The following is an 18811-nucleotide window of genomic DNA, read 5'->3' on the forward strand; positions in this document are numbered from 1 at the left end:
TACTTGGAATTATATTGTTGCAAACATAATTATGAAGTCAAATTTTGTATCCTTCGTTGCATTTTGTTTGTAAAGTTTAGCATGCATATGTTCTTCACTTCAACAATCCAAGTAAGCAGAAACCTCTTCTTGCTCCAAAGCCAAAGCTTTTATTGTTAATGCTCAGGAAAGGAATCTAAGTAGAAACATTCTCAGGAAAAGGAAAAGGAAAAGGTAAAGATGAAAAAGAAGGGGAAAAAAAAGAGAGAGGGAAAGGAGAAAAAGAAAAAGAAGAAAATGTTGGAAAAGTAAATGAAAAATATGGCTGCAATGAGATCCAATGTGAATCCAAGGGTAGAAATTCACCTCTTCATATATGATCATGGGGTCGATCATGTGGAGTCGCTGGAACGATGAATTCCACTTTTTACTGAAGAAGTAGAAATTCAGAATAGTTTGGATAAAAATTATCCAAACAGTCTTTTGTCATTTAAATATTTTTCTGATCTGTCTCAGAATTGTAATGGGCATATTAATAGCTCAACCTAGAATGATCGGCAATTAATCGCCAGCTGCTGGTGTTACAAGCCGACTAAGGTAGTAAATAAGCAAAGTAATGGTCATTAATTAGCAGGTACTATACCTATAAAAGTCATTAATTAGCAGGTACTATACCTATAAAAGGGAGGTTCCTTCTTTGGGCGAGATAGAGAGACAGAGAAGAGATCATTTCAATCGTCCATTAGTAGCCACCTTTTTTCCTATTATTGTTCCTCCATCTCTTGTCTCACCTCTCGATGATAGCATTCAAACACTATTCGGTTCGATCTATTTTAAATTTTTAAGCACGGTTAAATCTATTTTTTAAAAAATTAACTGTGTCTAACATAGGTCTCATCTCATTCGGTAGCTCCACCAACTCAATAGCTCAATAACTCAACCAATTCATCAGCTCAATCATTCAATAACTCGACCAACTCAATAACTCGACTACTTGGTAGCTTAGCAACTTGACAGTTCAGTCACAGCCCACTCGGTAGGTCACTCAACTTGACAGTTCGATCACCTAGCAGCAAAACTTTCTCTGACAGCTTGGCCTTTTCATTCGGTAGCCTTGAGTTCAACAGATCACTTGATAGATATCATAAATATGGAGCTTTTGAATTTAGCATTTCATTTATAATTTTATAATTGCCCTGATGATACAACAATTTTAAAATTGTCTAACAGAAACATCCAGCAAGTTAACTGCCGTGGGGTGAGATTAAATCGATCACGGTGCAGAATCGACGGTTGAACGATTCAAAACTGTCGGTTGGATGATTTTTGACAAATCAATCTTTAACTTTAACTGTCCAAGATAATTATGATTCATTATTTAGAATCATCGATTCATGATTCGTCATGATTCATCACAATTCAAGATTATTATATTAAAAAAATTAAAATTATAAATTCATAAAATCATTAAGCATAATCATATAGAAAAAAATTATTAATCAATTATTAAATAATTAATTAACATCTGAAATCTCGTTGACAAACAATTATAGATTAACTAACAAATAAATAAACGCCACTCTTAGACGTCTTCCAATTATTAAAAATAATAATATAATAAAATATAAAATTATTAATTAATTATTAAACAATTAACTAATCCATACCCGCATTAATAATTGTAACCTAATTGGTTAGGATATTAAACTTTGTTTGGGAGGAGGTGAGGGAAGAAAGGAGAGGATAAAGAGGGAAGGAAATTTTAATTCTTATTTAGGATGGAATGAAAAAGGAAAAAAAGGTAAGCTTTACTCTTCTATGTTTATGAATCGTGTGAATTTCTTATACTTTAATTTGGAGATAAGGAAAGATAAAAGGAATTAAAAAATATTTTATTTCAATTTTATCCCTATTTTAAAATATTAATTCTCAAATTAATTTATCTATTTAGATATTTTGTCTTTGTATCGTTGCTCCTCATACAATGTGCGTCGTCACCACCTAATGTCCAATCGCTCGCACTCCATGATGTCAACATCAGCCTCGTCGTAAATTTTTTCAAAGACAAAATTTAAGAAGACAAACACAGATAATCCTAATCTTTTTTTTCTCCTTATCTAAGGACAGGAACTTATTCAAAGAGCATGCATTGTTTATTTTAGGATATTCTATATTTCAACTTTTACATGCAATATTAATAGAATTTTACAATTTTCTATCCGTCCTCTACATACATTATCTTTTTTAAAAAGTGAGAGTATTTTTATAACTTTATATATTTAATCTTTATTCTCCTTCTTTTCTTCCCAAATAAAATAATACATATTACGTTAATGAACCTTCCATCCCGTCTAAACAAAGAAAACATAAATATTTTACTTCCCCTCCCTTTCTCTTTCTTCCCTTCTCCTTGAGTTAATGAATTTTCTATCACCCATCCAAACAGAGTGTTAATGTATATGGGAGACCCGAGTTTGAGTACTAATACCAACAATTTTTTTAATGCATATAAAAAAAAATCATCTAACCGATAGTTTGAACCAACGGTTAACCGCCGATTGGACGGGTTAATGGACCTTGAACCTTAACCCTTATCGGGTTGATTATGATTCAGGCTCGTAATCTGAGTCAATTGTTCTAGTTGAAAGTTAATATAATACTGAAGTACCTAGATAGCTCTAAATAAATAATAGATGGCATCTTTGGGCTTTTTATGATCTCATAGGTCGATCAGTGAGTTTTGATAAAAAATCATCAATGGACCTACACTATTTAAATTTTTGTAAACTTGCATCCATTCAATAGGGTTGAGTAAAGAGATTTTGCTTTACACGAGTGGAAGGAGAGATATTGAAATTGCATGCATCTAAATTACATAAATAATTTTTATATTTAATGAGGAGAAAAATTTATGTTCTTCTATAAAATATAGAATCCGTCACCCCAGCGGTTCCACACGGTAGATCCTACTACTATCTATAAAGAGGTAAATCGGGAAATTACGATCATCACCATCAAAAATTTACTCTCAAGAATAGAAGGAGAGGGAGTGAGAAATATTAAAGTTGTATGCGTCTAAATTATAAAATAATTTTTATATTTAAAATTTTAAATGTAATCTATTTTAAAAATCGATCTGTGAAAAAATTGACAAGAAAGATAGAACGGGAATGTCATCCTACATCAATGTGCCTTTTGTCCATTTTCAAAGTATACTGCCTGATTTAAAAACTTTCTGAATTTACATACGACCTTTGCGAAATAGCTGAATAACTTAATTGCGTCGGGTCGGATTTTTGTATAAAATCCTACCCGACCCGTACCGACCGCTGGACTTGTAGTTGTAACCTTCTATTCTTCTAGTTAATTTGGGGGCAATTCTAGGGATTGATTTGATCGGTGTACAGCGGAGGAAACCCAGATCGAGGCTTCGAGGACTTCTCCTTGTTCTCGACTCCGCCGACCTGCGAATCCATGGCCTCCCGGCGGCGTATGCTTCTCAAAGTCATCATCCTCGGGGACAGCGGGTAGATTTCCATTCCATTCACCAGAAAAAAAAAAAGAAGTACCCTTTTGGGGATTTGATATATTTTGAAGGCTTTCTTATGTGTAATTGTCTTCTTTGTTAGGGTTGGGAAGACATCTCTGATGAACCAGTACGCTCAAAGCGCATTACGCTTTTTTAATCTTACTTTTGCAAAAAAAAAAAAAAAAAGGAAAAAGTTCGTTCTTTTGGTGGAATTTTCCATCTATAACGCGCGATTTTGGATTGTATTGTATTTGGTAGATATGTGAATAAAAAGTTCAGTAACCAGTACAAAGCGACCATTGGAGCCGATTTTTTGACCAAGGAAGTCCAGATCGATGATAGATTGTTCACCTTACAGGTTAAAAACTTTACACTGCGGCTTCCTGTTATCCTCCTTTCTACATCCTTTTTGTGATTATTTTCCCATTGATTATATAGACTGTATGAGAGTGAAAGTTCATCATTGAATTCCTTAAAAAGTGTTTGTGATTGAGGAGTTGTGGGTATTAACAGGTTGTTGATCTAGTTATAATCTTGGTTGAAGATATTTGGTTATTCTCTGAACTTCTGTATGCATGATATTATCTCGTTTAGTGTTTTTAATGACCAAACATGAAGATGGGGTTTCCTGATTGTGTTTTTGCTCATTCTTAACTTCAAGTTATGGGAACTGAGGCACATCATGCTGGTATTCGCCAGTTTAACATTGTTCATAATGCCGTAAATTCCAGCACCTTTGAGTTGTCTGACTGTGCTGCTTGGTTTATGAAATTAGGAAGCTTATTACGGAGGTTACTGATCAACTTAACTATGTAATCAGATCCCCTGACCAACTATGTTGTTTTATTTCTATGCAACAATCTTGCGTCCAACTTTTCAGTAGTATGGACGAATTGTACAACTATTTCCTAAATTTCTATATTTGTAAAAGGAAATTTGATTTTTCATAGATTTTGGGCAAATAGGATAGGCCCTGTTAATAACATTCCATTGATCAATGCAATGTTAAAGAAAATTAAAAGCTTCAGAAACATGCCTAGCATGCCACTTACCTTGGTTATATAACAAATTAAATCAAATTTGGCTGAAATGTGTTTGTCACCTTATAGAAACTTTAAAAAAAAAATCCCACATAAACCTATTGCAACTCCTGACTTATCGTAATATATAATTTCAGGATTTTCAGAGGTGATAGCCACTCATCTAGATAGTGTTACAGTGTCACAGGCTGACTAGATTGGATAACCTTCAGAAGTTTGTAGGTTTTCCTATCAGTTTCCAGGAAAATGTTCTTGTTCGTTGTGTAAAAGAACATTTGCATTCTAAGAACAATCTAGTGAAAGTACACTAGTAATATTATAATTTGATTAAGCTGCTCTCATTTTTGCTAGAAACAGAAAGGGATAGTAGGTGAATCCCAGTAGGGATGAATATTCTAGAGGTTGGTCTAAGTGTGTGTAAGCTATGCTCTGGATTTATCTGGTAAGCGAATCAAAGGGAAGATTGTCTACCTCCAGGATTAGTCGGATGAAGCTTGGACACCTGGATTATCAAAAAAAATAAAAGGAAAGTAAGGGATAGCAGGCCATAATCTGGGTCTGGGTTCCTGTCTTCTTCTTCTTCTTTTTTACATTTTGGTTTCTGTTGTGGGCGTAGTGTGTTTTCAGCACAATTAGAACCCTTTCATCCTAATGCGCTTTAGGTGCTGCTAAATTTGAACTTGTGAAGAATTTTTTCTTAAAAATTTTGATTATTTACCTTTAATAGTTCCTGTAAACTCACTACCTATTATTTTCTTTAGATATGGGATACAGCAGGGCAGGAAAGGTTTCAGAGCCTTGGTGTGGCTTTCTACCGTGGAGCTGATTGCTGTGTCCTCGTCTATGATGTTAATGTTACGAAATCATTTGATAACTTGAACAATTGGCGTGAGGAATTTCTGATTCAGGTAGTTGATGTTCTACCCTCTTCACTGATTCACAGCAAGATAAAAGAAGAAATTACACGTGGATTATGTTACATCTATGTGGTTACTGCATTTTCAGGCTAGTCCATCAGACCCCGAGAACTTCCCTTTCATAGTGTTGGGTAACAAGATTGATATCGATGGTGGCAACAGTCGAGTGGTGAGTTTTTCTGTTATATGAGAAAATCAAATTTGAGTACAGTAGGTGTATCTCACTTCGGTTTAGGATGGGTAGCTCACACAAACAAACAAAATTGATGGACACATGAAACCCTTTCAACTGAAATGCTCAATGAAACATGATTTCATTGATCCATGTAAAAAATCCTTCTAAGCGGTACTATAGGTTTGACATGCTTCTTTTGATATCTATACTTTCAGGTCTCAGAGAAGAAAGCCAAGGCCTGGTGTGCATCAAAGGGGAACATTCCCTATTTTGAGACATCAGCTAAAGAAGGATTCAACGTGGAAACAGCTTTTCAGTGTATCGCCAGGAATGCCCTAAAGAATGAACCAGAGGAAGATATGTAAGTATCACTTATCCTATCAATCATCTCCTTCCCTTTCATAATGCTATTAACATTATTCACACAACAAATTGTATCGAAACCTACGAGTTTCTATTGGTACTTCTGATACATATTACTCCTCTATTTGTTCCTTCTAAGTTAATTCTCTGAACACCATTGTTCTCTAAATAGATATCTTCCTGATACGATCGATGTGGCGGGACGTGCAATGCAGCAGAGGTCATCTGGTTGCGAGTGCTAGATATAATTCATGTCTTCTCCCACTGAGTTTGTAATCTTCACCTATTGATGTCTCTTTTCATGTTCTCTTCTGTATTTTATGTGCATTCCATGGTGATTGGTACTAATTCTTGGTGGGATCTTCCTCCTCGTCCTATGTGATACTTGCGACTCGTGTTCTTTCTTTGCCCTATTAAATGGGCAGTGATTCTTTTTCAAAGGATTTGCGACTGCTCGGACCATCTGTATGTGTGTGTGCTTGTGAGTCGAGTGTGGTATGTGAGAAGAACAGAAGCATTCAATCTTGACTTGTATAGACATTGAAGAACAGAGTAACTTGAGATATCTAATGGATGCCATCATGAACCTGCTTTTATCTTTGATCTTGTATAAAGAAAAAAAATCTAAGCAAAGATGGTTTTTCTTGGATGAGGAACCATTCCCCATTCCTTGACAATGAGCAAGAAGAAACTCCAACTTTGAACACAAGCAAATAATTGGCCCAATCTCATATCAAGGAACACTTCGCATTCAAATCGTTTACCTAGAGATGTATGATTAAGATAATAATAGTATCTTGGGAAAAGTTTTTGCAAATGACTCACAGTTATGGTATAAATGTATACCATCTTAATTTATAGTAAATTACTTTTGTAGAATTACAGGGACCAGGACAATGGTCATGTGATGTGGTTAGCCACGATGTCGAAAGGTTATTGTGAGGTCGAGAAAGAAGCTAAAAGTTTTGGCGAGGTCATTAGTGTATGGCAAGGTTGCAGTGAGATGATCGATAGTCATTTGACAAATTTTACATCTAGATCAAGATCATACAATGCCGTCGGCATCTAGGAGGAGATCATGTTTGGCAAGGTCACGGTGGATTGAGAGTGTAAATCCAAAATTGAACAATCCATTCAAAATAGAATTGATCAAAATGATTTAATTAAAATCAAATAAATTAAAAAAATTTAAACAAATCGGATCAGTCGAACTTTTTAATAAAAATCAATAAACTAGACCGATAAAATATCAACTAATTTGATTTTCGATTAAATTTTTCAATAATGATACATTTCTACCATATTTTAATTGGGTTTAAGATAAATGTTTATATATTTTAAAAATGATGAAAATAACTTTAATAAAAAGAATTAAATTTTTTTAAAATTTTCAAAAAGATTTGAAGATTTTAGGCCTAAGATTGAGTCATTACGGATTACACCCGATGACAAATATAAATTTTTGAATGAGTTTTGATGATTCAATCAGAGTCAAAAAATTATGAGTTCTCAAAATTTATGATCAAAATGGTTCTAAAATTCTAAGCAATCGTCCTATATCACGAATCCCCTACATGAGTCAAAGTTTTATTAAATGTGGAGAGAATCAAAATTGATCTCTATCGGCATTGGTACCGGCATCGGCACCAACGCCACATTATGATATTGATGTTGATTTCCAAAACCAACACCACATAATATTAGTTTAATCGAATTAAAAATTTAAAATTAAAATCAAATCCAATTATTTAAAATAATTAATATTTACAAAAATAAAATTTTAAAATAATTAAATCAAATTTTTAAATTCGACATTAATTAATTATGTTTAACTGAACTTTTCCTTGTAGTAAATCTATCTTCCTTCCGAACATGACCGATGAAAAGAGATTAGTAAATTCGAAGACAGAGCAAAAATGATACTTTTCCGGCAAGAGGTGTTTGGTTTGTTCTCGATTTGAGCCTAGCCAAGCATAGGCTGGATCGACCCTGTTCGTGCTAAGCTGAAAACGGCCAGAGATTGGACTCGGACATGCACACATGGTCGTGTCGAGTCAAACACAATCCAGTCGAAGTTTGACTCTTTAAGGCACGATTCAAATCTTGCCAGATACGACTTGACCGTCTTTACAGTTAAAGCCGGCCTCAAACTTCCTCCTTCCTCTTTCACTGGCCCCAAACCATGTCGACAGATGTATCGTCCTCGCGTTCCGTCTCCCAAAAAAGGACGCCATTTCCTTCTCCTTTCCCCTATTTTAGTTCCAAATCCACCACCGCTCCTTCCAGCCGTCGCCTTCGATGTGCACCTCACGTTCCTTCTCTTCGCAGAAATTGGCAAAGCTTAAAATCCCCGTCTCTTTCTCCCTGTCTTCCTCAATCCGAAGCAGTTATCCAGTTCGATTCCGGCGATAAAGTTCCAAACTTTAGGTTTCCAGCTTGAGAGGCGGGGCTGTCATCTTCCACCCTCCTGGCGCCGGCAAAGATCGAATCTTTGCCGGCCTTGATCGAGTTTCGAGATCAAAGTTTCCATCTTCCATGTTTTGAGCCGGAAAGTTGCCAGATTTAAGGTTCGGTATTGGTTCCTGGAGATTGACTTGCGGGTTTATTAGCCATCCGGCAGAATTCCGTTCCGGAGGCAAACGACGACTTCCGCTCACCTACTCGTCTCCCCGAGCCATCGGGAAGATGGCCGGGTGCAGACCCGCACGCTGTGGACCAAGGTCCGGGCGCTGAGCCTGCTGATGGTGCGGTTGCTCAAGCGAGGGCATAGGGATGAAGAGGGCGACGAGGCGTACGAGTCTACGTTGAGCAGTCAAATACGGCAGGACGTGAATTCGAACAGGCCAAGCCTCGATGAAGATGCCTTCCTCCACGGCCAGTGGGACGCCGGCGCTGGTCCCCCTCGCCGGGTGGTGCAGATAGATCGATCCATGGGCGTCGGACCGAGGTCGCATCAGAATGATGGTGGCGGCGCCGCTGGTTCACCGCCCTCTGGTAAACCAACGAGCTTAGATAAAACTGGATGAACAAGAATGGAAGTTAATGCATTGTCTGTTCTTTGGCCATATCTTACCCTTCAGACATGGAACTGATGAAAGATAAATTTGCAAAGCTACTGCTTGGCGAAGATATGTCAGGTGGTGGAAAAGGAGTTTCATCAGCTCTTGCTCTGTCCAATGCCATCACCAACCTTGCTGGTAAAAGATTTGCAATTCCATAACTTGTTTGATTCTGATTAGTGATAAGTCTGACTGATGATACAAACAGCTTTAGATATCCACATGTTTATTTGATCTTTTCTAAACCATAAAAGGGGAATTCACCTCTGAGTTTGCTAATATTTTTGGATGTTTTGATTCAAGCAGCATCTGTTTTTGCTGAGCAACGGCGATTAGAGCCAATGCCTGCGGAACTAAAAGCGCGGTGGAGGAGGGAGATGAACTGGCTTTTGTCAGTTACTGATTACATTGTAGAATTTGTTCCTTCAAGGCAGACATCAAAGGATGGAGTAACCATGGAGGTCGTAGAAGAACTGAACTCTCTTTACTAGTTTTTTTAATCCCTCTTCTTGGCTGCTTCGCCATTATTGAGTTGCATTCAAGTTTCGCCTGCAGATAATGATAACTCAACGACGCAAAGATCTTCAATTGAACATCCCTGCTCTGTGCGAGCTCGATGCGACGCTCATCGTAAGCAAATCATAAACAAAAACTTTTTCCTAGCAATTCAAGTTTTAAAGATGGATAAGCGTGTTCAGTGTCTTTGCGAGTGATATTTCATCCAAATGATCAGCATCGACTATTATGCACTTGAAACTTTGATTGTGCAGGCTTAATTAACTGTTCATCATCAAGTCATGGCGAATTCTAATTTAGTGAGAGTTTTAGATTTTAGGATAAGAGAAGAATAAGCCTTTTTGATAACAGATTGCTCTCATCAGCAACTCTAAACTGTCCGTCCTTGTTCTTGATCACTCAGGGCATCCTCGATGACTTTGAGGACCAGAAGATGTTCTGGTATGTTTCGAGAGACGCAGATGAGAAGGGAAAGGCACAGAGAAAGGATGACAAATGGTGGCTTCCTTCTGTGAGAGTCCCTCCGAATGGACTCTCAGAGGACTCCAGAACATGGTTGCAGTTCCAGAAAGAATCAGCTACAGAAGTGCTCAAGACAGCCATGGCAATCAATGCTCAGGTTCTTATGGAAATGGAGGTCCCTGAAGCCTACATCGAATCTCTTCCCAAGGTAACAACACTAAACAGTGGTCTCAATTTAAGAACTACAATGAAAATCTCCAAGTGGATTTAAGTTACTGTTTGATAAATTTGGTTGCTGTCTTAGAATGGGAGGTCAAGCCTAGGAGATGCGATCTACAAAAGCATCACCACAGACGATGTGTTCGATGCAGAAGAATTCCTGGAAATGCTGGACCTATCAACCGAGCACAAGATCGTCGATCTCAAGGACCGAATCGAGGCCTCCGTGGTGATCTGGAGGAAGAAAATGCAAGACAAGGAAGCCAAGTCCTCCTGGAGTTCCACCATCAGCTTGGAGAAGAGGGAGCAGTTCGAAGAGCGAGCCGAGACAATCTTGATCCTTATCAAGCAAAGATTTCCCGGGATCTCTCAATCGGCTCTCGACATAAGCAAGATCCAATACAACAACGTAAGAAACACAATTCAAAGCAAGAATTCTCTTGACACAACCATAATTCACTGTTCTTTCTACAGGATGTTGGATTGGCGATCCTCGAGAGCTACTCAAGGATCTTGGAAAGCTTAGCTCACATGGTTATTTCAAGAATTGATGATGTTCTTGACGCCGATTCTCTCGCTAAAGGTCCGACGACCATGAGTTCAAACATGTGGCAATCCCTCCCCAATGTAGCACCGGCGAAGAAGCTGGATAATAGAGAAGAATTGGTAACTCTGTCGGATTTCATGAGCTGGCAGAGCGAGTCGGAAGTGGCGGCGGACATGAGGAGGAGCACAGGGGACACGGTGAAGAAGCCTCCTGAGGTTAAGACCAAGAAGTTCTTATACATAGACAAGGTGAGGCACTTGGGAGGCTTGAGAAGTCCCACAGCTCGTCACTAGTTGTCCGATTACTTTGATAGAAAATGTTAAGAGAGAAGACGAAGTCACAAAAAAGGAAAAAAATGTATATAAATGGAGGTTTATGTGATTTTTTTTTTCAAGGTTTTCTTTTTCTTTTCATGTAAGTAAATTGATCCACAAAATCAAAAGACATTCTTTTTTTTATTATTACAATTTTATGTTTGTCCAATTATGATTCATAGTTGATGTATTATGTTATTGGCTAATATTGATTTGAGTTGTTCAATTATGAATCATAATTGTTATTGCAATAAAAAACAGTCCATTTTAAAGTTTTTAATTTTTTTCCAAATTTATAATATAAATATAACAGGACAATGAAAAAAAAAGTCTAGTAAAGTATTGAAATTAAAAGAGCATACCTCGTTTTGGATTTCATCAAAAAGTAATCTTTTTCAAAATATCCTATTATATTTTTTATCTCGAAAATATTATTTAAAGTAAAATATTCTTTTATCAGTCAAAAAGTAACTTATTATATATAAAGTGATTTTTATATACAAATTTTTATCAGTCAAAATGATTTAAATTTAATTGAAATCGATTTAAAATGAAAAAAAAAACTTTAAAACAATTATATGATAAAACTGAAATTTTAATAGTATAGCAGCAATTTGATTATTATTATAGCAGCAATTTAATTGTTAAACAGCTGTTATAATAGTTTACACTGCTTTTTATTATTTTAAAATGATTTTAATAAGTTATAATGGTTTGATAAGTTATACAAAATTTATATAAAAAAGGATTTCATTTTAGCAAAGGTGAAATCTGCCACCCAGCAATCCCATACGGTTAGTTTCACAATCATTTGTAATATAAAAAAGGACTTCATGCGCATTATTTATACACAGCTGTTACAATATGATCACAACTGATGCGGATTTTAATCTTTTATCGGATGTTAGAAATTTTAAATTTATTTAAATTATTATTTAATTAATATTAAAATTTAAATTTTTTATTAATAAAAATTTATAGTCATGTTGTTTTTTCTCAAACATATATAGAGTTTGGTTACATATCTATTGGTATTCTTCTGTCGAATTAATAAGTTTTAAAATATTGCTTCTGGTATTCATGCATGAATCAACGGATTCAATACTTATCATTATTTTTGATATTCGTATTCAAACCAATAAAATCAATAGTTATCAATATTATTTCTGGTATTCATTTTCAAATCACTAGAATTAATAATTTTTTATATATCAGTTGGTATTAGAGCAAGGTTAATCTTGTGGAGTCAATCGCAATCTCCTTCTTCAAGAACGACAAGTTTTGCTTTCGTATTTTCTAGTATTCTACTGCATGAATCAACAAGTTATAAAAGATTATTTCTGATATTCATATGTGAATCAACAAATTCAGCTTTCTGTTGCATCACACCGAGAAGACAGCAATATGTCGATAACGCTTTTAATGATGATATGATCAGTAATTGAGGGTGATTTTTCTCCATTATAGAGAAAATAATGCAGGAATAGAAAAGCAATCTTTTTATTATTTTTATAGAGTTAGAGTTTTGAGGGTATTTTCATCTTTGTAATTTTAGTGTTTTGAATCTATTTAAATCATTATTTAGTTGATTTTAGAGTTTAAGTTTTTTATCGATAAGAATTTGCGGCCGCACCATTTTTTCGCAAACATTGAGTTTGATTGTCTATCTTCTAGTATTAATTCTTTTGTCAAATCAATATGTTTTAGAAGATTGCTTTTGCTATTCATTATTTTCAATATTCGTGTTCAAATTAACGGAATAAATAGTTATTCGTTGCATCATGCCACCAAGAATGATAAAAAGAATAATACCATTATCCCTCAATATCCTACCTATTGGAATGATCTAAAGTTGGGACTACTTCCACAGTTTGAACAACCCGCCTGCCTATTCGAGCCAAGAAAAACTAATGTGGCGTGAATGACTCCTTATGTTGAAGGGGTGGTAGGGAAGTCTTGCTCTCAGACTGAGCTGGCACTGATGTCTGCACCATGACTTCTTTCTTGCAACTTGAGCTTCTTCCATGTTGATGTATTTCTGTGTGTGTCTCAACAAAAGGTTGAAAGTCATCGAAAGATTTTTCACTAGAAACTAAAAGAGATCTCCTTCTAGCAAACTTGAGAGAAAGTAATGATAAGTACTTCGGAGGTAGCCAAGAGCACGCCCATGGCTATTTTATTGAATCGACGAATACAATCCCTCAGGCTTTCCTTAGTGGTCTGCTTCAAAGTGAATAAATTGAGTGGTGTCTTCAAGTACCTCTTACTGCTGGCAAAGTGCTGCACGAATACAATTTTGAAGTCGGCGAAGGTTTGAATTGACGTAGATGGTAGTCGATTAAACTATCGATGAGCAAGGCTGGATAGAGTTGTTAGAAAAACTCTACAATTGAAGTCATCTGCGTATTGATGCAGCAAGATATTTTTCTCGAACAACCCCAAATGATCCTCGGCGTTGAATGATGTTACGACCCAAGAGACAGCTGCCCGAAAAATTTTGGCAGCATCTCCCCTGTAACAATCCAACTTTCCTGAATACATAAAAATCATAGGGCCTACCTGGCCACTCAATAATACATTACATGTGTTTATACCACTAAACAACCTGAACAGGTAAGGACGTTGCTTGGAGCATGGAGGTTTGCCAGTCCGCCCCTCATCTCACAGCAGGAGTATTTGCCTTTATTTTGTATGTTTTATCGGATTGCATTGGATAGTGGTTTTGACTCTTATATTCGCATTGTACGAATTTGGATCTTGCGTTTATGTTTCGTATGTATGGACATGGATATTGTTATGAGTCTGTTATGTCAGTTATGTTTTCGTAGAATTTATCGTTGTTTTGTTGCGATGTTTTATGACTTATATGTGTTGTAGTTGTGGTGGTGGTGTTGTGGTAGCATATTATGTTACATGCATGTGCTGGAGTAGTTATGGCCATGTGAGCCTCTGTTCAGATTGTTTAGTGGTATAAACACATGTAATATATTGTTGAGTGGCCAGGTAGGCCCTATGAGTTTTATGTATTCAGGAAAATTGGATTGTTATAAGAGAGATGCTGTCAAAATTTTTCGGACAGCCATCTCTTGGGTCGTAACAAATGATATGTTATAATCCTCAAGCTGAGATGCTTGGAAATTACGGGGTAGTTCATCGTTCAAGATGTAACTCAAAAAAAGTGTGTTCTCAATGGATATGGATTCTTTGCTTTTACTCTGATTTGGGGGCGATATTTCTCCAGCCATTGATCTATTGGAGTGTTCTTCAAGTGGGATCACAGTCTTACTTTGTTGCTTTGTGAAGGTGGTAGAGAGGGGTTGACAACCCTAGATTAGATGTCACGAGTAGGGTTGCAAATTAGAATTTATAGATTTTATCGAAAACCCACGAGAAATACAAACAAATGCAGTATAGGGGCCTCGAGTCGTGTTTTTCCAAGGACTAGTAGAAACGGTTTAAATCGAGCTTGGGTGTGTCGTTCTTTTTGGGTTTTCACGTATGAAATGGGGGTTTTGAGGTTTGGAATGAAATGTAAATTAAAATGCACTAAATTAGTGAAATGCAATTGAAACCAAAATTATTTCCTAATCAAAACCCAAACCTAAATGCTTGAATCGAATAAATAAAAACAAATAGAAATCCTAAACGCAAGAAGTGAGAATCCTAACCTAAATGCAAACTAGGAAATTTCATGCAATTGGTGCAAGCAAAATGAAACAATTCAATTGAAACTCATCCTAAGGTAATTGGCACTGAACAGTGCCGAACATGTGTCACTCATATTGGCACGGATTCAGACAATAGTGGTGAATACCATGGGCCATTTGAAGAATATTGCAGAATTCAATGAATCAAGTTAAAGAAGACAGAACCAAAAATGCCTCAGCATAATGGAGTTGTCAGATGAACCGTATAATTAATGATAGGGTTCGTTGTATGCTCTCTCATGCAAAATTGCCAAAGTCCTTTTGGGGAGAGGCAATGAGATTGGCAGTTGATGTGATTAATCTTTCTCCATCAATTTCACTAAACCATGATGTACCGTTGAGGGTTTGGTCAGGAAAAGATGTCTCATACAGTTATCTGAGAGTTTTTCGTTGTAGGGCATTTGTGCACATTCCTAGAGATGAAGATTAAACTTGACAGTAAGACAAGACAATGCATTTTCATCGGATATGGCCACGATTATTTTGGATATAGATTTTGGGATCCAGTCAACAAAAAGGTTATTAGAAGCAGAGATGCTATTTTCTTTGAAAATCAGACCATAGCAGATTTTGAGAAGTCAGAAGAGTCAAAGTCTAGCTGTGAAGGAGTTGATACAGGTATGGTGTGTCCACCTATGATTTCTGTTGGTAATAATAATCATGTACCCGTTGATGATCCGACTTTAGTTGATGGTGAGTCAATTCAAGAGAACCCAAATGAAATGTCAGTTGGTCATCGAATTATAAGAAGAAGCACAAGAGAGAGACAACCTTCTATAAGATACTCCATCAACGATTATGTGAAGCTGACTGATGGGGAGAACTAGAGACTTATGAGGAGGTTTTGTCTCACAAAAAGAAAGGTGAGTGGCTAGCTGCTATGCAAGATGAGATAAATTCCTTGCATGAGAATCACCTATGATTTCATGGAGCTGCCGAAGAGCAAGAGAGCATTGAAGAACAAATGAGTGTTCAGATTGAAGGCTGAAAAGAATATTTTGCAACCAAGGTACAAGATAAGATTGGTTGTGAAGGGATTTGGTCAAATAAAGGGAATTGACTTTGATGAGATTTTCTCACCTGTTGTGAAGATGAGCTATATCCGAGTTGTTTTGAGATTAGTAACCAGTCTGGATTTGGAGATTGAGCAGCTTGATGTGAAGACTGCATTTCTCCATGGTGACATGGAGGAGGAGATTTATATGGAGCAGCCTCAAGACTTTAAAGCTAAAGGTAAGGAAAATCTTGCTTGCAGGTTGAGAAAGAGTTTATACGGGCTTAAACAAGTGCCTAGACAGTGGTACAAGAAATTTGATGCTTTCATAGAAGCAAATGAGTACAGTAAGACTACTTGTGATCATTGTGTATTTCTGAAGAAATTTTCTGATAGTGACTTTATAATTCTCTTGTTATATGTTGATGACATGTTGATTATTGGTTATAATACTGCCAAGATTAAAAAGCTCAAAGGAGAACTCAACAAATTCTTTGCCATGAAGGATTTAGATGTAGCTAAGAAGATCCTCGACATGAAAGTCATTCGTGACAGGAAGAGAAAAAACTTTGGTTATCTCAAGAGGGATATATTGAGAAAGTTCTTAAGAGATTTAATATGAGCAATGCAAAACCCGTTGTTTCTCCACTTGTAGGTCATTTTAAGCTCTTCAAAGGAATGCCCTATAAATGAGCAAGAAAAACAAGAAATGAAGAATGTTCCTTATGCATCAGCAGTAGGGAGCTTGATGTATGCCATGATGTGTAGGCCAGATTTGCTCATGTCGTTGGTGTTGTTAGTCGATTTCTTCCAAATCCAAGAAAAGAGCACTGGTGTAACGACCGCCCTTCTTACCTCAAGGCGATCCATTACTTATTTGCCAAAATTTACTATTGATTTGAAATTTCTTGCTACGTGATGGTGGAATAAACACATGTGTTAGTAATAGGTCAATTGTAAATAAAACATAAGAATACTAAGCAGGCTACCAGGATTAACTCATATCACAATAATAAGAAATCTAAACATAACATTAGGCAGCTTGTTCAACTAAAAGTGCGGAATTAAATAACATATAATCTAGTTCATTCTATTCTGAACATCATGCAAGTTCCCCAAGGATCTTTATTCTATGTTCCACCACAGCACACACTTCACATTGTCCCTGCCGCCTCCGCTACTCTTATTTTCCTTTGCCCTTATCTGCAATACAAGAAAAATAAAACTATAAGCATAAAGCTTAGTAAGTACCATCCTACTCACAAAACGATGCATATTTTAAAATCATGCTTTGGAAAATATGAAAGGAAATATCTTCATGCTTATCATGTATTGCTACTGAAACATATAAGCTAGATAAATGTCATGGCATACGCATCATAATAAGCACATGGACTAAAATCATAACTGAACTAAAGATGATCTAAAAACTACTTTCACTTTAAGTTAGAAATGAACTTTTGAAAACTTATACATATAGTAAGTGAAAATAGTAATCATCCTGCTGTGGGCCCGGCATTGTGCTAACTATGCGCGCATCCCTAAATAGATCCGAGGTAGCTAATCCCGAACCCATTAGGGTACTACTAGGTGATCTGAGCCTAGGGGCGATCTAGGAGCCCACCCATGGACGATCTGAGTCCAAGCACATGCCACATAAAAGTAAAATACTTTCTTTAATCATTCTTTTCTCTTTAACCTTGCATATACTAGGCGATCTAGGGCCTAGGGGCGATCTAGGAGCCCACCCATGGATGAGCTGAGTCCATACTTACTGAGGCAAGGTAAATTATTTTCATAAACATTCTGTAAGAGAAACTAATTTCCACATACATACCTACAATTTTGAATAACTAAAACTATGGATTAATGCATACGAACGGAACTACTTATACTGCAGGTGAGAGGTACTTACCTTGTCCGCTCAGTAAGGTTTTAACGTTAAGGTTTGTGAAATCGAAGATCTTCTCTGAAGTGCTCTAACGCCTTCTTTACGCGACCTATCAGAAACCATAATTATGACTTAACCGTAATTATTAAATTAACCTGATCTAATCACTTAACCTAGTCAAGGGCTAACCCTAATCCAAATCAATTCACAATTTCTAATTAATTTGATTATCCCATTAATCCACTTTAATTAACTAGTAAACCTAACTTGATCAATTACTCAACTACTAATCAATTATCTGACTTAACCATTAAATATAATTAGTTATTAAACTAGTTAATCAATAATCTTGTCAAAGCAATTAATTATCCATTATTATTAACTAATTATTAAATTAACATCATCTAATTACTCAATCGGTTCAAGAGTCAATCCTATCCCAACTCAACTTACCATTTCCAATTAATCCATTGATTACTCCATTAATCCTTCACTAACAAAACTTAATCAATTAACTCATAAATAAATCAAGATAAACTGATTTCTCAATTAGTGACTGAATATTAAACCAACTTATACTTTAATCGATTCACTAATTAATTAATTAAACGGACTAATTCAATAATTAGTTACAGTAATTACTAATTAATTACTAATTAACCTACTAATTAAACTGATTAATAAATTCACTAATTAACTAATTAACATATCATCATCTACGTAAACTAGATTACTTAATTAATTAATAACAGATTACTACTAATCAATTAAATCTTCAATTAATCACTTACCTCAATTAATTAACTAAATTAGCTTAATTAACTAACCTTAATTAATCAATCGAACTAATTTTAATTAATTAAACCATACCTTAATTAATCTAATTAATTTCTATTCTTTCTACGCTCGTTTTCTTCTTTGCGTGAACGTTTCTGCGCTCGTCTTCTTCTTCGCGTGAACAGAGCAGCAGAGGCTCGGGCCGACGTCAGCTGAGGCAAGGCAGCGGCAGGGCGGCGACGTCTTCGGCAAGAGGAGGATCGTGGTGATGGGCAACGGAGAGGGCCTCTGGCAGCGGTCGTCGATCTTCACGCGGCGGCAG

General features: G+C 36.1%; 2 protein-coding genes across 2 annotated transcripts; both read left to right on the forward strand.

The window, feature by feature from the left end:
• The first annotated feature begins 3347 nt into the window (after nucleotides 1-3347).
• Nucleotides 3348-6465, forward strand: LOC141847305 (ras-related protein Rab7-like). Its single transcript, XM_074735319.1, has 7 exons — nucleotides 3348-3506; nucleotides 3609-3635; nucleotides 3767-3866; nucleotides 5310-5456; nucleotides 5554-5634; nucleotides 5856-6001; nucleotides 6176-6465. Exons 1-7 carry the CDS (start codon nucleotides 3454-3456, stop codon nucleotides 6243-6245), a joined length of 624 nt encoding a protein of 207 aa, XP_074591420.1. The 5' UTR covers nucleotides 3348-3453; the 3' UTR covers nucleotides 6246-6465.
• A 1755-nt stretch (nucleotides 6466-8220) lies between these two features.
• On the forward strand, nucleotides 8221-11233 carry LOC141847318 (rho guanine nucleotide exchange factor 8-like). The gene is made up of 7 exons (XM_074735331.1): nucleotides 8221-8997; nucleotides 9084-9200; nucleotides 9369-9523; nucleotides 9618-9692; nucleotides 9982-10248; nucleotides 10345-10668; nucleotides 10734-11233. Exons 1-7 carry the CDS (start codon nucleotides 8745-8747, stop codon nucleotides 11097-11099), a joined length of 1557 nt encoding a protein of 518 aa, XP_074591432.1. The 5' UTR covers nucleotides 8221-8744; the 3' UTR covers nucleotides 11100-11233.
• Nucleotides 11234-18811: the final 7578 nt, after the last annotated feature.

This window comes from Curcuma longa, chromosome 16, assembly GCF_044706935.1.
Source record: "Curcuma longa cultivar G26 ecotype Majalengka, Jawa Barat chromosome 16, ITB_CL_G26_1.1, whole genome shotgun sequence".
NCBI classification, from domain to species: Eukaryota; Viridiplantae; Streptophyta; class Magnoliopsida; order Zingiberales; family Zingiberaceae; genus Curcuma; species Curcuma longa.

Excerpts from the sequence above, each read along its gene's own strand:
- LOC141847318 (XM_074735331.1), top strand. The coding sequence starts at position 8,745 with ATGGTGCGGTTGCTCAAGCGAGGGCATAGGGATGAAGAGGGCGACGAG. Across the intron at positions 8,998-9,083 it reads CGCTGGTTCACCGCCCTCTG|ACATGGAACTGATGAAAGAT; the intron begins GTAAACCAACGA and ends CTTACCCTTCAG. Across the intron at positions 9,693-9,981 it reads AGCTCGATGCGACGCTCATC|GGCATCCTCGATGACTTTGA; the intron begins GTAAGCAAATCA and ends TTGATCACTCAG.
- LOC141847305 (XM_074735319.1), top strand. The coding sequence starts at position 3,454 with ATGGCCTCCCGGCGGCGTATGCTTCTCAAAGTCATCATCCTCGGGGAC. Across the intron at positions 3,636-3,766 it reads AAGACATCTCTGATGAACCA|ATATGTGAATAAAAAGTTCA; the intron begins GTACGCTCAAAG and ends TGTATTTGGTAG. Across the intron at positions 5,457-5,553 it reads GTGAGGAATTTCTGATTCAG|GCTAGTCCATCAGACCCCGA; the intron begins GTAGTTGATGTT and ends CTGCATTTTCAG.